Genomic DNA, 21,356 nt, shown 5'->3' on the forward strand with positions numbered 1-21,356 from the left:
GATATCCCATATGAATGTAGTTCCAAAACAATTCATTTTAGATTAATTGCTAAAGCCTCTGATCGCGAAAACCGCGATTATTTTTGTACCAACCTAATTACTCGTTATAAATAAAAAGTTCGTACTGAATTAAGCACAAATCACATGATATTTCATTTAAAAAAAAATGGATTTCCACCACTTTTGAAATTATCGGTCTATATGGTCCTTTGAGTTAGATTTAGTGTTTGTGAACAATTGTAGACAATGAATTGAATAAAAATTCTACGTATACGACTTCCGCGTAACCGACGGTGATTTATTTGATTACAACGAGAAAGCAGATCTGGTACACATTCACTGATCACCTTCTTATCCATTCATCTGGTCCGTAAGTCCTTCTTGCATTTCTCGAATTGTGTTAACAGTATTAACTATGGACTCAATCTTGAAAACGCAGATTTCGGATCGTAAAAAGGCGAAGTCCGCCTTGACTCGTTTTAAGAAATTTTTCGAATCATACGATCGATCAATGTCGATTACGGCACTTGAAATCCATTTGGGCAAAATTTCGTAGTTATATGAAAAATTTGACGCGATACGATCGTTAATAGAAAATATCATAGAAGGAACTGATCTCGAAGAAAGGTACACGAACGAACAAGAATCATTTGCACCATCGTATTGTAACATAGTTGCCACTGCTAGAGAATATATCGCGCAAATGCGCCTACAAAATTCTGCGCACACGAACATACCGAAATCGAGTACGTTTTCTTCGGGAACAGAACCTCGATGTCGGCTAAAATTACCAACGATATAATTACATACATTTGATGGGACGTTTGTAGTTGAAATTCAAGGACATGCTTGAATCATTAATACATGACAATGATGCTTTAGGCAACATTGAGAAATCCCGTTATTTAAATTCTTCATCAAAGAGTGACGCAGCTCGCATAATTCAATCATTAGGAGTTTCTGAAATAAATTACTATCTTGCGTGGAAAGCGTTAAAGGACATTCGTACGTTATGGGACATGCTAGTATTAACGAAAATATCTTTCTCTGGATTTAGACGTCTGTTAGTTGATATGAAAGGTAGCTTAATCGCACTCAATATGTTAGGAGAACCAACGGAGTATTGGGATAGTTTAATCGTGTATTTATTATCGACGAAATTTGAAATTTGACTGGAACGATACGTGAGTGAGAGTGCAAGCAATTAAACATTACGAGCGATGACAGACTTTTTAGAGAAACATTGTAAATACCTTGAAAAAACTGCAAATGCCAAGGTAGTATCGTCGAATAAGGTTGCAGTATTTCATGAAACACGAAACACTCGATCTAAAGGGGTCTTCTACTCTAAACGGCCAAAAATTTTTTTTTGCATTTTTCTAAAAGATATAGTCTTAGAAATATGTGTGCAAAAAGTATAACACCTACCTTCTAAAATTAACGAAGGTATACGTATTTTTCGGTCGAGCTATACCTATTTAAACGGTCTGATTCTTCTGTTTAATTGCGGTCTTTTCAAAACTACCTTTTCTAAATTGGCTTGCATAATATTTCAAGATCTACTTGACCGATTTCGTTCAAATTTGGCATGTACCTTCAGTACATGTGTCGTTGTGGTTTGTTCTAGAATGGAGTCAAAATCATTATTCTTTCTATTTTTTTTTAGCCTGCTAAAATTAAAAACAAGAAAATAACCAATATTTCAACCTCAAAAAGCGGTCATTTTTTTAAGTATCAATTTTTTCTGTCCTTTTACTACCGGCTGTAGAAAAATGTATCCTAATTAAGAATCTTGTTCATTTTTTTGACTTAGACAAACAGAACGGTTGGAATCATGGAAGCCATAAAAACACTTTTTCGGTACGCGATTGCGTACGAGGCTCTGTGCTGCCACTAATTTTGACTATTTCTCGTTGTAAAAATTTGTGAATATTACTGAAAGAGTAATGAACATACATACAAAACGTCGATGCAAGAAGTTACATAGTTTCTTTATACATACAAAAAAAGAAAAATTCCAAAAAGAACTTAAAAAAACGCGTTTTACAGTAGAAGACCCCCTTAAGAACGTAGCAGCGTACGTTACGAACAGTATGTATTCTTCGTAGAACTGAACACCCGTTATATAATTGTACTTAGTTTTTAAAATTGTCTCCGAGCGATCATATTTCAAAATTTCAAGAATTACGTGCATGTTTTAATTGTCTCCCACAAGGACACAAAAATATGGAATATACGCGTGGAGGACGTAGGAAATGGTTAAAAAAGCATCGCTTCCTCCTACTTTTAGACAGTGTAACTATACCGTCACTATCGACTAATGTTTCATTTTCACACGAACAAACGCAAATTTCGAATGCGGACACGGACACGAACCTTTCTAAGAAACAAATCACGTCACAAACAAACATTTCACATTCAAAGGATAACAATTGCACCATGTTATCCACTGCGGTAGTATACATGACTGATTATAAAGAACGTAAAGAAAAATGTATTGCATTATTAGATTCAAGATCTCAGTCTCACTTCTTCACTGTAGCGTTGATTAAAACGCCAAGATTTAGAAATAGGAAATGTAGTATGTAATCTACTGTATCAGGCATGCGTAACCATCACTCCAAGATTCAACGGATTCAGCAAATCGAGTTCATGTTTATTACTGCCAAAAATAACCGAGAATATTTCGAACACGTCCATCGACATATTTGCATTACCGATTCCTGCAAATATCATGCTGGCGGGCCCCCGTTTTCATCAACTCGGAAAAATCGATATGATTATTGGAGCAGGTATGTATTGGGAACTTACTGTACATCAGACGCCACTCTTTAAGACCTAATTATCCGTCATTACAGAAGACAAAACTCGGTTGGATTGTTATTGGAAATATGAATCGCGCAAATCTTACTCAGCACAAACACGGACCACGTGCTATGTAACAAACCAACAGTTACACAGTCAAGTAGCTGATTTCTGGGAAATCGAACATTGTATCGATGAAGCACGTCTCATCGATGAAAACAATTACTGCGAGAAACATTTCGTGTCAACTGTGATTCAGGACAACAACGGATGACACGTGGTCGGAATTCCTTTTAGAAAAGAAATCAAAGGATTAGGGCATTCAAGGCAACAAGCGGAACGCCGACTACTCGCATTGGAACGAAGGCTGAGAAAACAACCACATATTCAAGAAGAATGTATTGAATTTATGCGGTAATATGAGCAACTTGGACACATCATGGAACTGAACGAGGAGCATCGTGAAAATGGACAATTAAGATTCTACTTACCGCATCATGCCGCTATCAAGGAGAACAACAGCACCACAAAATGACGCGTAGTTTTTGATGGATCCGCGAAAACTACATCTGGGCTATCCTTGAACAATGTACAGATGGCTGGACCAGTGGTACAAGAGGATCTACTTTCAATTTTATTACGTTTCCGCAAAATCTTGCCAATTAAAACGAATTAAATACTGCCATTTATGGGACAACATCCGCGCCTTTCCTGGCGACTAGAACACTGCGACGAATTTAAGAAATTCATGTAGAAGATTCTCCTGCCGTCAGTCGTGTAATCTTGGAAGACTTTTACGTAGACGATCTTTTGTCTGGCACGGACTGTTTAAAAGAAGGGATTATGTTAAAAAATAACGTTTCGTCCATTCTAGCGACGTCAGGTTTTGAACTCCGGAAATGGACAACGAACGAGTCGCGTATTTTGGGTTCATCGGATGGATTACAACCCAACGTACATATTGCAGTCGGCAAAGATTTAAAAACGCTCGGATTTCTCTGGAAATCGCAGACGGCCATACTGCGATTCTTAGTGGAAAAACGATTTTGATATTGTGTCACAAAACGAACAATTTTATCGGACGTTTCTCAAATATTCGATCCCCTAAAAGTAATTGGGCTAGCTACAACTCGAGCAAAAATACTATTGCAAGAACTATGGCAGCTACAACTTTCCTGGGTCGAATCATTGCCTCAGCGTCTCCATTTCGCAAGGAATTTGAAGCAATAAATAACATCATTATTCTTAGACGTATACTATCTGCTGAAGTTGAGAAAATTGAATTACAGGGGTTTTGTCCTTAAAAAACTGACAATAGACCACAAATTTATTACGTGCAAAATCACGCGTAGCTCCATTAAAATAATCACTCTTCCAATATTGGAACTGTGTGGAGCATTGCTGCATGCACGACTCGCAAAGAAGGTGAGGATAGCGTTACGATTAAATTGTAACGAGTACTACTGGTGTGATTCAATGATCATGCTTACTTGGGGCTAATCGTTACCCAGTAAATGGAAGACGTTCGTGGTCAACAGGACGACCCAAATCCAAAAACTGTCTTGAGGAATTTGGATGTATGTGCAATCAAAGGAAAATCCTGCAGACGTCATATCGCGCGAAGTCAACCCTTTGTCGCTTCTTTCTGCAACCCTCTGGTGAAACGAACCGTCATGGCTAGAAACGGATTCGTCTATCTGGCCATCAATAGAACCACGTGTAACTGAAATACCAGATATTAAAAGGAGAACGATTTTCATCATTCACGCGACTTACGAACGATCACATATTGTTTAGGTTTTGTAAAAAACGTAAGATGTATTCATAATCGCATCAAATTAGTGAATACGCCAGAAAATCGTACAATTGTACACACAGGTTATCTTTCATCAGAAGAATTGAAACGTACCGAAATTCTTCTTCGAACTGCACAATCGGATTGTTTTTTGACAATCTTTGTCAAAATCCAGTGCACTACGTTCCTTGAATCGATTTATAGACGAAAGTGGATTAATCAAGGTGGGCGGGAGATTGAAAGAAGCCCAGATTTCGTTTAATCGAAGGCATACCGTCATATTACCATCGAAGCATTATCTCACGAAACTTCTCGTCTCGCTTGAACATTTAAGATTACTACACGCAGGCTGTAAAGCCGCTCTATCGTCATTAGGCAGACGTTACTGGCTCCTTTCAGCTGAAAATATTGTAAAGAACATAGTACGAAATTGCATTCGATGCTTTAGAACTAACCTGTGACTCAAGAGTGGGGAATTTACCTGTCGTACGAATCACCCCAACTTTGTGTCTGCAGCGTAGATATGTAGGCTCGGTATTCATAAAAGAAAACATTCGCAGAAGGCTCACATTAAAGGCCTATTATTTTTATAATTTATATACATAAAAATTTTTATAATATATTTATTTTTATCTGTTTCGTTGCAAACGCAATTTACTTCAGGCTAGCTATAGATTTATCGTAAGATTTAAGCTATAGATTTAAGTACCGATGCATTCTTAACCCCTTGATATACCATTTGATTCCAAATAATTTTTCAAACGTATACTATTCAATATTATTTAAATTTGTTCGTGGAATGACCACGAAAAGGAATAGATTTGTTTTATGAATACCTCGTCAATGTAAAAATGTGTTGGTTTTAATATACAAGACTTGACGATGAGTGAGTAGCCTCATAATTGTGAAACTTGGCATCAGGAACTTGTAACGAGTCAGACTCGTCATTGTATGTCAAGGGGTCAAATACTTTACGAAGATTTGTTTCGCGCCGAGGACTATGTCACAGTATATACTCCGACAGTGGAGCCAATTTTGTCAGTGTACGCAATGAACTTCTAGAATTAGGCACACTTTTATGGGACAGTCAGCACAATGAACGTGTAACCAAATTTTTAAGGGAGCAGTCTCATGTGAGACCTAAAAAAAGTCAATTTTTTTTTATTGCATTTTTTGAAAGTATATATATTTGAGAATGTACTTGTTAAATTTTGTGTGATAAATATCGAGTATTGTGTATTGTAGAACATTTTTTGTATAGCCTTAGTCAAGAGACATCTGCTGTTTTTAAAAGTCGAAATTCTAGCGTTTGTGGCATCTGGGTACCGACACTTTGGAAGGAATTCTGTATGGAGCTGGGATTATTTAGTATGATCTTGCAGACTATAAATGTGTTTCTCTCGAAATGTTACTTTCTTAACTGGCGTAGATAAACTCTCAAAAACTATACGTTCCATTGCTCGGAAATTTGTACACATTGTTCCACATACTAGTAGCTCTCGCCCGTACCAAAATTACATTTTTGCAATGAGTATATGATATGATTTTATTAAAAAGTTTACGGCAAAAATGACGAAATTTTGCAATTTTTGATTCAAGCTTACGCCATTTTGCGAATTTTCAACATAAATTAATTATTTTGTTACGGGTGATAACAGGAAACCTACCGAATAAAAATCTTTCTGATTTTTTTCATTTAATCAACCTTGAGAGCTACAATTACCTACGCCAGTGTTTTAAAAACATGTTTACTGTGAGCGCAACAAAAACATGAAAAGTTAATAAAAATTATTGAAAAATTTATTTTGTATTCACATGAGACTGCCCCCTTAAGTGATGATCAAATTGAATGGCACTTAATTCCGCCTCGCGCTGCTCATTTTGGTTGACTATGGGAAAAAGTAGTAAAGGCCACGAAATTTCATTTAAAACGAGTCATGGCTGATACTAAACTCAGGTACGAAGAATTGTATACACTGTTAACACAAGTAGAGGTATTTTTGAACTCCCGACTTCTATATCCTTTATCCGACGATCCCACTGACCTATCTTTATTGACACCTGGACATTTCGAGTTTCTAATTTGGCTTTAAATTTTTAATTATTCTTTAGGGTCCTGACTCTTCGTTTTTGCTGCGACTATTAACAAACAAATTGAAATTAGCTATTCTCAAAAATAGCGGTGTTTACAAGCGATCGTATCATAAAGCTGGCCAAATTCCTAACAAGCATTGTAACACGACACGGGTTCAAATTACATAGTAGTAGTCACCTGTGACTGATTTATTTCCGTTTATCTCATAATTCGGTTGATGTAATCGGGAATTAAAAAACACATGACTTCGGAAAAACGAAATATGATTTGTTGATGAAGGAAACTGAGCCCAAACATCTGATCTATGCTTTTACCATATTTGTAAACAGTGTAGTGTCGAAAACATGTGTTCCAATTGCTTAAATCTAAATTTAGAACTTCATTGTAGTCATTGCGAATACGGATGAGGGTAGTTAATCGTTTGAGTTGTGATAATTCTGCATCGGTCATTGTCTGCTCTGGTACATATCTCATGATTGATTTAGCAAGCCGTTGTTTATGAGTTTGCTTAAAAAAGCTCCTCCCTTCTAGACTCATCTCTTGTTCTTTCCTAAATAATACAACTGTGTCATCCATTGTATCGAAGTAGTCATGATCGAGTTAAAATATCTTCTTTTCATTCATCACCTTTCAAAAAGAGATCAATGATCCTTGTCCCAGAAGGTTTTGTTTCTGACTTTGGTTTAGGATTTCCATATATTACATGTGCCAAAACAGTACTGGCAGTGCTTTCGGTTGAAATTGTAGATGGTTTGCTTCCTCTTTTTCTTTTCAAATTCTCCATAACTTCGTAAATTTTTTTCAATATTGTACAATGTTTATGCAGATGGTTGGAGCCTCTCTGGGTACTTCGCAACATACAGATTTGTTGCTGCACGTGCATTTCTTTTACATTTGTCAAGTATTAGCAACATATCAATCCTTTCACTGTTAGAATACATTTTTTACAAGTTAATATTAAACTACGATTAACTGTCGTGACAAGTCAAAAGAAAACAGAAGAACTGTCTCAAGTTCTACACACCAACTACCTTAATATTAGGAGGTTGCGTTGAAATCTGCTTTTTTTGTGATCTTTGAACATCTATTTCAGTAATAAAATATATTACTACCTTAATCGAAGTATTTGCTCTCGGAAGCTATGATTTTATCCCATTTTTCTGGCAACAGTTGTATCCCGCGACGAAAGAACACTCTATCTTTTGAGTCAAACCATTCAGTAACTCCTTCGTAATTATGGAAATGTGTATCTTCCAACGTGTGTTGCTTTGTTCGAAAAAGATGAAAATCACTTGGGGCCAGATCTGGAGAGTACGCTGGGTGCGGGAGAACCTCCCATTCCAGCTTCATCAATGCTCTTGTTTTACTGCTATAGCAACATGGGGCCGAGCGAGAATTATTTTTCGTTGATTAGATTCAAATCACCGCTTTTACAACACCTTCACCGAGAAATGAACAAATCGATTCGCATGCTATTGCAGCATTTCCCCCTTGACGGAATTCGTAAAGAATGCGCAACACTTTACCAACAGATGGGGTACGCAGGAACGAGAGCGGAATCGTAAATTTGGATAATGTTGAGGGACTAGGTATTCATTGGGCGGCGTACGCAAAACGGGGAACATGTACATGTTCAACCCTCCTATAGCGCGGTAAGTGCGTACCGCGTTATATGGAAACCGCGCTATAAGAAACTCGGATTTAACCGTACAAACCAGGCTAATTCGTAGCGCGTTGTATGGAAACCATCTACCGCGTTGTATGGAAACCGCGCTATAAGAAACTCAGAATTAGTACTGTTAGAATCTAAGGGTTCTAACCGGGGTCCGGATGAGGGAAAGTTCAGGGAAAGTTAAGTTGACACAGTTTATTTGTATTTTTCGCTTGTCGCGCAGCGACAAGCCTTTTCTTTTATAAAAGTTAAAAAAAATAGAAAAATACAAAAATAAAAAATTGAAAATAAATATCTAGGTTAGTTGCCCTATTGGCGTTGCCCTGGCTGCGGTACTGGCCCTTGATTCCTGTAACAAAGGATCGACCAGAATTAAATACGTGATTGCACGTATTGTAAACACGTTCGTCAGCTGTTCGCCTCGCTCTTCTCGCGACTATCGTCGCGCTTGGAGAGGATCAGCTGTCGTTAAGCGTAAGCAAGTGGACTGTATTTTATTGTTGCTCGCGAATCGTTATTAATTAAAACGATCGACGAGACTTTCGTCCTGAACAGCGGTGAATTGACTCGTAACTGTCGGAGGCTCTGTGTCGCCACGGACGGGTCACCAAATGGAGGTCGTAAAGCTCCAAGTGTGTGGATCCCGTGAGCACGCTCACCGCGCAGATCGACGTAGGTACGTCGTGCCAGGGAATTTCCTACAACGCTTTATAACTACTACACAGCGACCGTTTGTACGGGGACCGTATGTGGTAGGCGGCGTGAAGAGTGGGAGGCGCTTTGAACCCGAACTCCGCCGGTGGGTGTACGGTCGACTCGTACACCAACGGGGTTTTCGGATAGGGTTCGCAGTGACCTTTGCACGGAAAGCTCTCCATGAGGCGGTACCGAACTATCGGTAGGACCTTTGGGAGGCTCCAAAGCCGTATAGCTTTAAAGGGATTCTAGGTGCGTGCACCCTGAGTCCCTTACGTCGCGGTCGCGGCAACGACTGCAACGTACAATCAACTTCTCGCGTCCGCGGTCACGTCACGCGCTGCGTGCACTAGACCACTTCCTTCGCTAAAGTGATTGTTCTTTTTTTTGAAATCTCAAATCGCAGCAACGATGAGAATTCTTCACAGAGTCCAAAATTAATTATTTCTTGCCGAGAAGCTTTTAGCTTGCTCGGCGGAGCGCGTACTTGAGGAGCGAGATCGTCTGGGATCCGCTCTCGTTGGCAGTCGGCTCGTGAATAATGTCCAAAATCGACGAGCATCGACAGACGAAGACTCGGTCGCGCCTCGTCGTCGCGACGTGACGCTGTTGAATCTGATTGTCGATCTCTTTTCAATTAACGATACGGTTCTCTCTCTCGATGCTGACGTCACTATGCCGTTTAAATGGCGTTTGAAGCGAATCTTCGCGTGAGGTCAGCGTACAAAACACGTAAACGGCCGCGGTTTTAAACTGTCTGTACGCCGAACGAACTCGGCGATAGCTTAACCTTCCGGAATGTCACGTACACAAACGGATACGGGACTCGCGGCCGAGAAATAATATTTCACGGACGAACGCGAATTTAAATAGTTTTCAACATATTTAAACAAGTACAAATCACATTATTCGTACCGCGTTATATGGAGAGCAATAAATACAAAAGACAAGATAAATTATAAATTATTTTTATTGAATTGAAGAGTTCATATAGGGAAATGATAAAAAAAATGAAACAAAAACTAAACTAAAAAACTGTTTTCCAACAAAAACAAGAAAGACTTTTGTAAAATTATGTAATCTTTTAACACTCATCCTCGCTGTCAAATATGAGTCGCCTAACTCGTCTTCTTTTAATGGGCAAAATGTCTTCCTCACTTGGTTTATCTTCACATTGGTTTTCGATTGTAGCTTTTTCATTTTAACTCCACTAAAACCTCTCTATAGGTAGCTAAGCAATTTCTTAACTCTCTTTTAAACTTTGTGCTGCGCACTGTTGAACGATCAGTTTGAATGAAATGAAGTTCTAATTCTTTAGCCAAATTTAGCCCTTTTTTCACATCCTGTAAATCGAGATTTGGCACCCATTCGTTTTCCATATTTTCGTTTACCAATGCATTTGAGGTAGGTGCATCAATTAATTCCATCAATTCTTCCTCATCTAAAGTTTCTTCCCCGAGTACTAGTTCTCTTACATCCTGATGGTTTACTGCAAATTCTTCGTCGCTTAAACGAGAAGCAATGTTTACTATTTCTGTAACTGGGAGTGAAATTGTAGAATCATCTTGTATTGCTTGAACCATTTGAGGTAAAAGAGGTTTCCAACACGCATTAAGCGTTGATGGTTTAATTTCCGCGCAAGCCGATGACACGGTTCTAATACAATCTAAAATAAAAAATTCCTTCCACACTTGAGTAAGAGTTTTATTATCACTATTTTCTAATCTGTCGAAAATGGTTTGGAAAAGTTGGCGTGTGTAGTACATTTTTAAAGTTTGAATGATTCCTTGGTCCAAAGGTTGTATTAATGACGTGCAGTTAGGAGGAAGGAAGACAATTTTCACATTTGGATGATCCAGTTCTATGTTGTGGCAACCAGCGTTATCAAGAACCAATAAAACTTTGAAATACAAATTTTTTTCCATCGTATAGATTTCCACTGCCGGGATAAAACAATTATAAAACCAATCCTTAACCCCTTAACTCACAGTTTTTTTGAAAAAAACCGGCAAAAAAAATCAATTTTTTTCTTTTTTTGTAAAAAAACACAATTTAGGACATTGTCTTGGTAAAAAAATTTTAAAAATACAAAAATAATCAACATTTTTATTATAATTTGGGATTTTGATCTACATTGCAGAAAGGAGTCGAATATTGCAATGTTACACGTACATCGACTTTTTTATCTTTCTTTTCGAATTGCTATTTCGGAAAAAACATATTTTTATGAGTAAAAATATTTATTTATACTTTTACAACATAAATAATAATAATATTAAGTATTTATTTTATAAAATTATTAAAAATTTTCTTTTGTATGGTATATTTCGAAGCAAGGTGCAGCACATAGCCCAACATTGCAAGTATTACACATGTAACGACTCTCTTTTCTTTTCCTTTTTCCTTTGCTATCCCTTTTAGCACAACACACAGCGCAATATCTTGTGGGAGCTTCCTTCTTTGGTGTTGGTGGAACAAAACTGGGAAAATGACGTTCCGTTAGTCGTAGAATTCCAGAAGATTTTGGTCTACCCGGTTTTTTTATTGTTACGTGCGGGGTAGGGGAGGATGATGGTAGGTGGTCGTGAGCGATTGCTCGTACCCCGGCGTAAAACTTAAACACCTTCGAGTTCTCAAAGGAAAAGTATATGGGATCGGAGTTGATCTGAGCTTATACAAACTCTTCGCTCGTTGAATATAAGTCTGGGAAAATGTATATATTAAAGAAAGAAACGAAATGTGATGGACATTGACATATATGTATTTCGCGAAATAGAAGATCCGAAATTTGGTACAAATGGATTATAAATTTCCTGCTCACCAAACCAGCGCTGTATTCTCTCTCTCTTTCTCTTTCTCTTTCTCTTTTCACTTTACATAATGGTCGTAGCTTGAATTCAGAGGAGTTCCACTAGACACTTATACTACTAGGGAGAAATATAATGGTAACAATAATAATAATAATAATAATATTCGAAAAGGATTTGGTTAACGGGTAGTTCAAGTCCTTCGCGGATTGACCAACGAACTCTGCTCTTACGAACTATCCGGGACAGACAGCACGCACCTCGCGACTTAACAACTGACTGCTCCGCACTAGCCTAATTCATGGGTTTTTAACCCATGCTGTAGTGCTGAATTTGCTTGCTGAACTTCCATGTGCAAGGTTATTGAGAAAGAGATAAGAATTTGATGACCATATTGACCCGCTTTACGGACCTCCGCGTGCAGGCCTCTTGTGAAAGAGAGAGGAATTCGATGACAATGCTGACTCTAAGGAAGTGTCAAATAGTCGCGGCTAATGACCCGTTCGTCGGGACGTAACATTATATTTGTGTCAAGTAGTATAGCTATGGGGATTCTAACCCAGGGGGCAATGAGGGGGGCGAGGGGCGAGGGGAAGTGAGGGCGCGCGGGGGAGTGCGGCGCGGAGAACTCTGGGCGCGGGGCCTGTGGGGAGTGGAAGATTGGATGCGCGCACACGAGCCGCGGAGTGGGGGATGTCGCAATCGTGGAGGGGATTAGTCCAGGCCGAGCCGCTGCGGAGACCTCACCAGACCTGGCCCGCCGTCGGAAATTTTTTAAGAGGGGGGGAATGATCCCCGAAAACTTTTCATACCGAACCGAGGGAGGGGATGACCCCCGAAAATTTTTTTTCTACACCCACAGGCATTTTTTATTGTCTTTTCGGCGTTCTCGGTACGTTTGATGAGATCTAAAAAAGAATTACATAATGTTCTCCTAAGAAAATATTTACAGCTAGCGAAAAAAAAAACAACACATCATTCGGCTCGTAAATCTATTCTTTCTATTTATTATTCTAGTACTCGTATAAATTCAGATTTTTATAGTTCACTGTGGTTAGGTTTGGTCAAACTCTTGCAAACGCGTTATAGAAAATGGTTAATATCATTACGAAACACAAGAAATAAAAAGTTTCATACTGTATACTAAATGCGAAAAATTTACTCGAAAAATTGCAGCTCCTCTTTCATCCAGAGTCGAGTCTCGCGCAACGATGCGTTTTCGCGCTTTGTCAGCGAGTACGTTATCTGCTGCGTGCCTTTCGCCGAACTCCCAAATATATAATGCGAGAGAATTGTTCCTTTTCGTAGGACAGCCACTTCCTTCACAACAAATCTTCCATCAACACTGAACCCTTGCAGGTCAACAAATGTTGGTACGGTCATTATCGGAACAATTTAGAGATTCGCTCAGTTCCAAGACAGGCGGGAGAATGCGGTCTTTCTTGTAAAGCATCTCGATTTTCATGATGAAAATTTGTACGAATTTGGCACACGAGAGGGCAAGTAAGTAGCGTTGGGATTTAATTGATTTTGCGCACCACGTTTGTCAGCGGATTGTATTCAACCACCCGATCATGCAAAATGAGACAGTAGGCCGTAGTATTTGCTGGCACATTCTCTTTACAATCAAATTCTATGCGCACGTCCACGGTGCTATTCTTGATCGACTCATTTTGTCGCGAGCAGTCAATCACCACGAGCGGACCAAATTGTAAAAATTGTGCAACGGTGAATAATGCCTCGTTGCAACTATGTCCGTAATACGATTTACGGAAATGCGTATACATGCTAAACAAGATGGCGTACCTATTCTTGTCAAAGTCCAAGTTCATGTCATCGTATGGATAAAATTCCGAGTTGAGAAAAAGTTTTACATTGGTCAATTTGCAGTGGCCAAACCGAGTAGCATCTTCGGTCATGACATTCTTTCGAGCAGTCTGTAGAGCAAAGAGAACATATCGCGGCTTCTCCAGCTGTGCGGCTGCCTTGACGGCCCACAAATGCTTGGTGGTGCTCTGTAACAGAGGATACTCGTACACATCCCACGAGCAAAACTAATGCTCAGGTTTTGCCCACTTTCCAAAGCATGTAGCAGCGATAGCTTATTAACATCGTTTAGCGTTACATGAGGCATCCGCCATTGCATTTTAAGTAATTCAATTTCTGGTTCCAACGTTGGAGACCCAATTAGAGAATTGTTATCGTTGCGCGATCGTATTAAAATCAATTCGTGACGCGCATTAATAACCATGCGTTTGTAGTCCTCGCAAAATCCCAGCAAATATTTGAGCGGGACGCAAAAATTGAAATGATTTTTCACTACCAACTCATCGCGTCGTTTCAAGCCCCATCCAGCATTCTCCATATTTTTGTCTTTATCGGATGTCAGTGATACATAATTTTTAAGCGTGCTAGTTATTCCAACGTTTCTGTTGCGATCAATCTCCACACCATTCAGCTCATATCGAATCTCATCAAATATGAACGCCATGCAATTATTTCCCAACATCACCGTTGAAGCATCATTTGGCTTATGTATCGTCAATTTCCCCTCCACGTAGAGGAAACTTTCACACGGCAATGTGTATAAATCTTGCTGTTGTATAGGTATTCTTATCTCATCACTGTGTCCAAACGTTGTGTTAACGTATGGGTTGTATGTGTGAGTCTCGAGCTTAACAATGCGATCACCAAACGTCGGCTTCCCTCCAATGCTTAGAATGTCAACCATTTTCAACTTAAGTGCGCACACTGAATCCCAAGGATTTCAAAAATGCAATGTTTGCAGCACTGAGCCTCTTCGTTTTAACGTAATCAGAGCTGTTACTGTTGTCGACAATTTCGTTTGGAAGAAACGTGTTTCTGGAGTCGTTCAACACAAGCATCTCATTTGTTCGCACCACAGGTATTATCGTCGTCGTCGTCGCACGTGCAGCCTGATGGTAATCTCTTCACCTCGAAAATCCAGCAATCGTCCGTTTTGATCCACAACGCGTATCGTTAGATCCGTAATGATCCGTGCGGTGATTGGAAGGTAAATGATCTGTGCGGGCGTTTCCGATATCTTATATCCAGGCGGAACTCTCGGAGAAAATTCATGTATCGTATGTACACGAAACATCAGGCTTTGAAGACTGGCAAGATGGAGGAAGATATCGCGTTGGAGAGATACTTTAAACCTGTTGTCGATCCCTTAAAACATATTGTGGAAAATACAACAGCGACAAAAGCTGACATGCCATCGCTGACGAGCACGAACGTTGAAGGGAATGAAACATTAACACATAAACCAAAAATCCAACCGAAAGGGAACACATCGCATAAGAGACATAGAAAACGATTATACACGTCATCGGAAAATTCGCTCGTAACCTCCACACCAGTTCAATCGAAGCGGAAACAACCGAATGTCATGTCAAACGATTCCCCGGTTCCGCCTGCACCAATAAATACATTTCCCGATGTACAGTCGATCGCAACCAATGCTGAAGACGTTTACGAAACTTCTGCCGATGAGTCATTTGCAACATCTATTAGGCATGAACTCCAAACATCCGAGGGGCAACAAACATTTCGCAATCATTTCGGTCCGTTGGGGCAAAAATACATGCGTGCCATCCTAAGTGGTGATAGGGATACGATCATGGATCATGTGTATGGAGTATACTTTGACAATAGTGGAACGATGCTTGGGGACAAGGCTTTCGATATGGACAAGGATGATAATATAATCATAGATGGTGTAAAATATGGAGGAACTCCCGGTCTTTATGAACTTATTTTCAAGAGAATTCCCGACGACGCCATATACACAGATGCTGATAGGCAAAAATACAAAAGTATACTACTGACAACAAATGCTCACAGACGTGGCCATAACGCACAAAATCCTATAATGGGTAACAAGGGATACAAGTATGAACATGTAATTGCGCCGCTACTACCCCGTGTATCTATCAGTAAGGCAGGGAAAGGCCTGCCGGTTCCGTATGTCATGACGGTAAATGATAACAAGATCGATTACGTGCACTGGGACGATCCCAACGAGCTGGTGGATCGACTCCGTTTGTTGGAAGCGTCGCGTCAGGCGGGTAACAACTCGCATGGCCATGAAATTCTATCGATTATCGAGGAACTCCGCGAGGTAGGCCTCATTATAAATTAAACCGCGCACCGATGATGTGCACTGTATGCGTTGAGATGCCGATCAATAAATTTGGAGTATCGCTCGAGAAGAGCGGAGCAGCTGGAATGGACTATTACAAATGGAGCGGTTTGCTTCGAAATTATATGCGAGACAATGCTCTTTGCGTGGCAGGTGCCGACTTTGATGCAAAATCACGCAAGATACGACGCGTAGCTCAGCCGACAGTTGACAGCGATGCCGTTAATAAACTATATGTGGAAAAGAGCATTAAACTTTTGAGAGAGCAGCATGAAGAATTGGAGAGGAAGCTGGTCATGTTTCAGAGAGATATGTTGACGTTGCAAAACAGCGTTCAAGAGATATCACGCGCATTGAATCCGCAGCGACAATGCGAAGGAAAATCATGCGAGACGGTTGAACTTGACCAGAATTTCCTCGAGCCGATGGGGAGCACATAATATATGTACACGATAATTATCGCATCATTCGTGTCAAAGACATCTCTGCGATCAAACATGCAACCAATATCGAAATCCGAGAGTAATGAAAGCCATAGTCTCAAGAAGCGACAACTTGTTGAGGAATTGCATGCTCCAGCTCGAAGACATTTCCCGCGGAGACACGTCATAGTGCATGGATACGATGATCTGTGGCAAGCTGACGTTGTAGAAATGCGTCCATACTCGCGATTCAACCGAGGTCATCACTATATACTCACGGTCATCGATGTGCTGAGCAAGTATGCATGGGCGGTACCGCTCAAGACTAAAGGTGGTGCTGAGGTGACTAAAGCGTTTGCAAAGATATTTAGAGATCGACATCCGAAAAATTTGCAAACCGATCAAGGAAAAGAATTTTACAACGTTGATGTGCAGAAACTCATGACAAAGCATGGCATTAATCATTATTCGACGTATTCGGTGATGAAGGCCTCCGTCGTAGAACGTTTCAATCGAACTTTGAAGAACAATATGTGGAAACTGTTTACGCTCAATGGAACCTATAAATGGGCTGATGCACTACCGCGTCTACTTGCAGAGTATAACGCACGAAAACATAGAACCATCGGAATGCGTCCTTGCGATGTTACCCCTGCGATCGCCGATAAGCTGCTAGCTACAGTATACAGCAACATAAAGATCGCTGCTCCAGCGAGATTCAAATTGGGCGAGTTTGTGCGCGTGAGCAAATTTAAAACCATCTTCGATAAAGGCTATACACCGAATTGGACAACGGAGGTGTTTAAAATAGCCAAAGTACAGGCAACTAATCCCGCGACGTATCTGCTCCTCGATTCCTTTGGAAAACCTGTTGCCGGAGGATTCTACGAACATGAGCTGCAACGCGTCACAGATCCTGATGTGCATCTAGTGGAAAAAGTGTTGCGTAGAAAGGGGGATAAGGTGTATGTCAAGTGGTTGGGCTTTGATAAATCACACAATTCTTGGATAAATAAAAATAATGTATTGTAAAATAATACATGGTTCAATAAAATACAATGATGCATATACATATACATGAGTGGCGACTTTTATTTTACACATTAATCCCACTATTTATATGAATGAGTTAATAAATACTAATTTCTATACATTTGCGGACAATTTGTAAACAATTTTATATTATACAATAAATTCCACTATTTATAATAAATACAATAATAATAATTTCTATTTTACAACGGTATATTATAATGTCCCCAGGGCAGAGTGTCGGTCGAATCGGGTACGATATATCGCTTGTCGTCATACGGACTTAGAGCGATTTTGGATTCCGAAATGGTGTACACTTTGTGCAATTTAGACCGTATGCATGATTGTCTGCGAACCATTTCGATCTCTTTGCGCAAACACTGCGCGTAGTCGACGAAAGTTATCGTTCTGGCTATGACGTTGGTCTTGACGCCTTTCGCCTTCTTCGTATCTTTTTTGCCGTCTACGCGAAGTGCATACATTTTCGCTCTAAGACCTATGAATTCAGTCATTATCGCACCGTTATTTTCATCCTTCATCAGCCCCGGAACCTTCTTATTTACGCGTGGCATATTATATGGATTGTCGGTAGGATAATCGCTTGTGTCGAATCTATCGATATTGTGCTTCATAGACTCGTAGATATCGTCGCACCGAATGTGATAAATAAGACTGTCAGTGTCGGTGTATAGAATTTTACAATTTTGCCCGTGTTTAGGAGACATGTACTCGTGGTGAAATTCATACAAACAAAGTTTTGATATGTCCAGAATGCACATACCCACGTATATCGGTTTGTTGAATTTCACCTCGAGTTTTCGCAATTCAACAGCTACTAAATTTTCCGAAAAAACACTTCTGCTGTGGAAATTCGGTTTCGCGATCATTGCCTCCGCGCCATATCGCCCTTCCCAATGTGTCACAAGTTTTACATCCACATGGTTTCGTACATTTTCCATAGTTTTACCGAATACTGCGTTGTTCATCAATTTGTACAAATTCTTTTCAAAGTCGTTTGTCGCGCTTGTTCTAAATCGTGTGTTGAGTTCGATGTAATCGCGGAGCCAGGGAGATTGAGCGAATTGAAGCACGCGGTGTATCTTTGTAATACGAAGACCGTGACGCGTGCACTGCTGCAGGTTGCGATAATGGATTATGTAACGCTGCTTATCGTATACCGTCGCGAGTAACTTGTCCTGCCTGCTGCCAGGTGGTTTGGCACGCGTCGGACAGAACGGCAGATCTGCATGAGCATCGTGCAGACGTTGCGGATATTCCAGATCTACCTCGAGAATGTATCCCGTGGGCGAATCGACACCGATTGAAGATACGTCAAAATTTACAACATCTTCGACCCATTGAAATTTAGCGTATGGTAGAGGCTGACACATTGCCCATCCATACAAATTGTTCACGTCAAAGTACATCAAGTACGATGACTCTTCCGATGCGTCGTAAGATGACATGTACTTGTTATTGGCATGTGCGTATCTTCCGGAACATTGACTTAAGCCCCCGCGTATACCGCGTTCGATAAACATGACCATATCGATGTCTGTGAAAGAAATATATTTTTCTTTAGTTATAGGTGTAGGATTCTCGGGAAACGGGGAGGTTAAATAAAATGTAACACGCTGGTATATATATATATGTGTATCTATTATATTTTAACAACGCGACTTCTCGCACGCAACTCGCCAAGACTCTCAGACGTGAACTCGCGACGATCTGATGAACGCACGGCACGGTGCTCGTCTTAAGAACGGTTCGATTTAACAATCGACGATCGCCCTAACCGAAAAGGGCGATTGCACGCCGTGTGCAAACCACGCCGTGTGCAAACCACGACGTGTGCAACACTGAACCGTTAACGGATTCCCAAACATATCGGCGCCGGTCTGTCGTAGCATGACCTGGTCGCCCGCACGCACACACGCACACGTACACGCACTCACCCCACACTCGGCCGTCCTGACAAAGTTACCTGACCTCAGGTATCGGACCCCGAGACATTATCAAATTCATCCGCGTCCGATTCATTCGAATCTTCATTGTCGCACGCCCACAATTTTAAATGATCCGCCGCAGTTGAGGTCGTTAAAGGACCCTCGTGATCGCCAATCCTCTCCACTACATAACGGTCATTCCCCAATTCCTTAATTATTTTATAAGGCCTTAGAATTTATTAGCAAACTTCAAGCCTGGACCTTGCTGGGTCCGCCTTATTGCTACAATATCATTAACGGTATATTTAGTCGCTTTTTTCCTATTTCTGTTATAAGTTTTACGATTTTCTGCTTGAATTTTTTGAATACTTTCTTTAGCCTGGTCGCGAATCTCATCACGCATATTTTGAAATTCAGCAAACCACTCCTTCTCTAATAATTGTCTGATCTCATGATTTTCACGCAACCGAGGGTGGGTTCCAAACAATATGCGAAAAGGAGACGCGCCCACGCTTCTACATAAAGTGGTGTTTAAACATTTCTGTGCTGAATCTAGATATCGGAACCACTCTTCGCGTTTCGGATGTGACATTTTCGTAAGAACTGGTATTAACATTCTATTTACGCGTTCCACTTGGCCGTTTGCTCGTGGGATGCCTGTTGTTATTAATTGATGTTCGATCCCTTCGTTTGTGCAATAATTTCTGAATTCTGTAGATGTAAATGCCGATCCCCTATCTGAAACAATGCGACGCGGATTACCAAAAATGGCTGATTGTTTCGTTAATCGAGTAATGGCTTCATTTGCGCTTGCTGCTTTAGTTGCATACAGCCAAGTAAACTTTGAAAACCCATCAATCACTACTAGAATATGCTTATAATTTTTCTTTGTTGACGGAAGAGGCCCTAAATAATCTATATGGAAAGTATCTAACGGCATTTCTCCCTTATCCACAGAATTCAATAACCCCTCTTGTTTTCCATGTTTTCTTTCCGCTAAAATACATGCTACGCAATTATCAATCACTCTCTTGATTTTTGGCGCCGCATTAGGTATGTAGTAATCTCGCTGTAGTAACGCTAATGTCTTTGCTACTGAAAAATGTTCTCTTTCGTGTGCTTGACGAATAATTTGCATTTGCATACTTTTCGGCACTACTAATAGTAATTCGTTATCCGTTTGTTTGAACAATAACCCTGAATTTACGCTGTAACCTGTGGCTTTTCCCCGTTCCCCAAGTTCTAAAATTCTCTTTATGTCCGAATCTTCACGTTGTGCCTTCCGAAACTTAGCCGTGAGAGTATCTTCAGAAACCGTAAATAAACACGACGACACTGGAGTGCGACTCAATGCGTCGACGTGACGCATGCTGCTACCGGACCGATGCTCGATAGTGTAACTAAACTCTTCTAACAAGAGTGCCCACCTAGCAACGCGGACACAGAGATCTTTTTTGTTCATAGTTAATGTGAACGCTCTACAATCGGTTATTATTTTAAACGGTATCCCAAGTAAATATACGCGAAATTTTTTGAGTGCCCTTACGACTGCTAATATTTCTAATTCGTAGCTACTATACTTCGATTCGGCCTCCGTCGTCTTACCGCTAGCATAATATACGGGGTGTAATTTTCCGTCACTACTATCACGTTGCATTAAAACTGCCCCGAAACCGAACATTGACGCGTCTGTGTGTAATTCTGTATCAACGTTATTCTTATATAATCGTAATACCGGTTTATTACTAAGGATCGATTTTAATTGATTAAACGCGTTTAGTTCCTGATCGCCAAAATAAAATTTAACATCGGCTTTAAGTAAATTTGTGAGTGGTCTTACGATTATAGAATAGTGAGGAATGAACTTTCGAAAATATCCTGATAGTCCTAAAAAGCTTTGTAATTGTTTCACGGATTGCGG

At 40.2% G+C, this 21,356-nt stretch overlaps 1 protein-coding gene across 1 annotated transcript; it reads right to left on the reverse strand.

Annotated features, from left to right (window-relative positions):
* Positions 1–13,390: 13,390 nt before the first annotated feature.
* LOC122404152 lies at positions 13,391–14,601 on the reverse strand. Its single transcript, XM_043408077.1, has 3 exons — positions 13,996–14,601; positions 13,677–13,885; positions 13,391–13,619 (listed from the first exon to the last, which is right to left on the reverse strand). The coding sequence occupies exons 1-3, from the start codon at positions 14,599–14,601 to the stop codon at positions 13,391–13,393; spliced, it is 1,044 nt and encodes a 347-aa protein (XP_043264012.1).
* Between the last annotated feature and the right edge of the window lie 6,755 nt (positions 14,602–21,356).

This window comes from Colletes gigas, unplaced genomic scaffold (assembly GCF_013123115.1).
Source record: "Colletes gigas isolate AHSC1104 unplaced genomic scaffold, ASM1312311v1 Colletes_gigas_Sc00109, whole genome shotgun sequence".
Classification (NCBI taxonomy): Eukaryota; Metazoa; Arthropoda; class Insecta; order Hymenoptera; family Colletidae; genus Colletes; species Colletes gigas.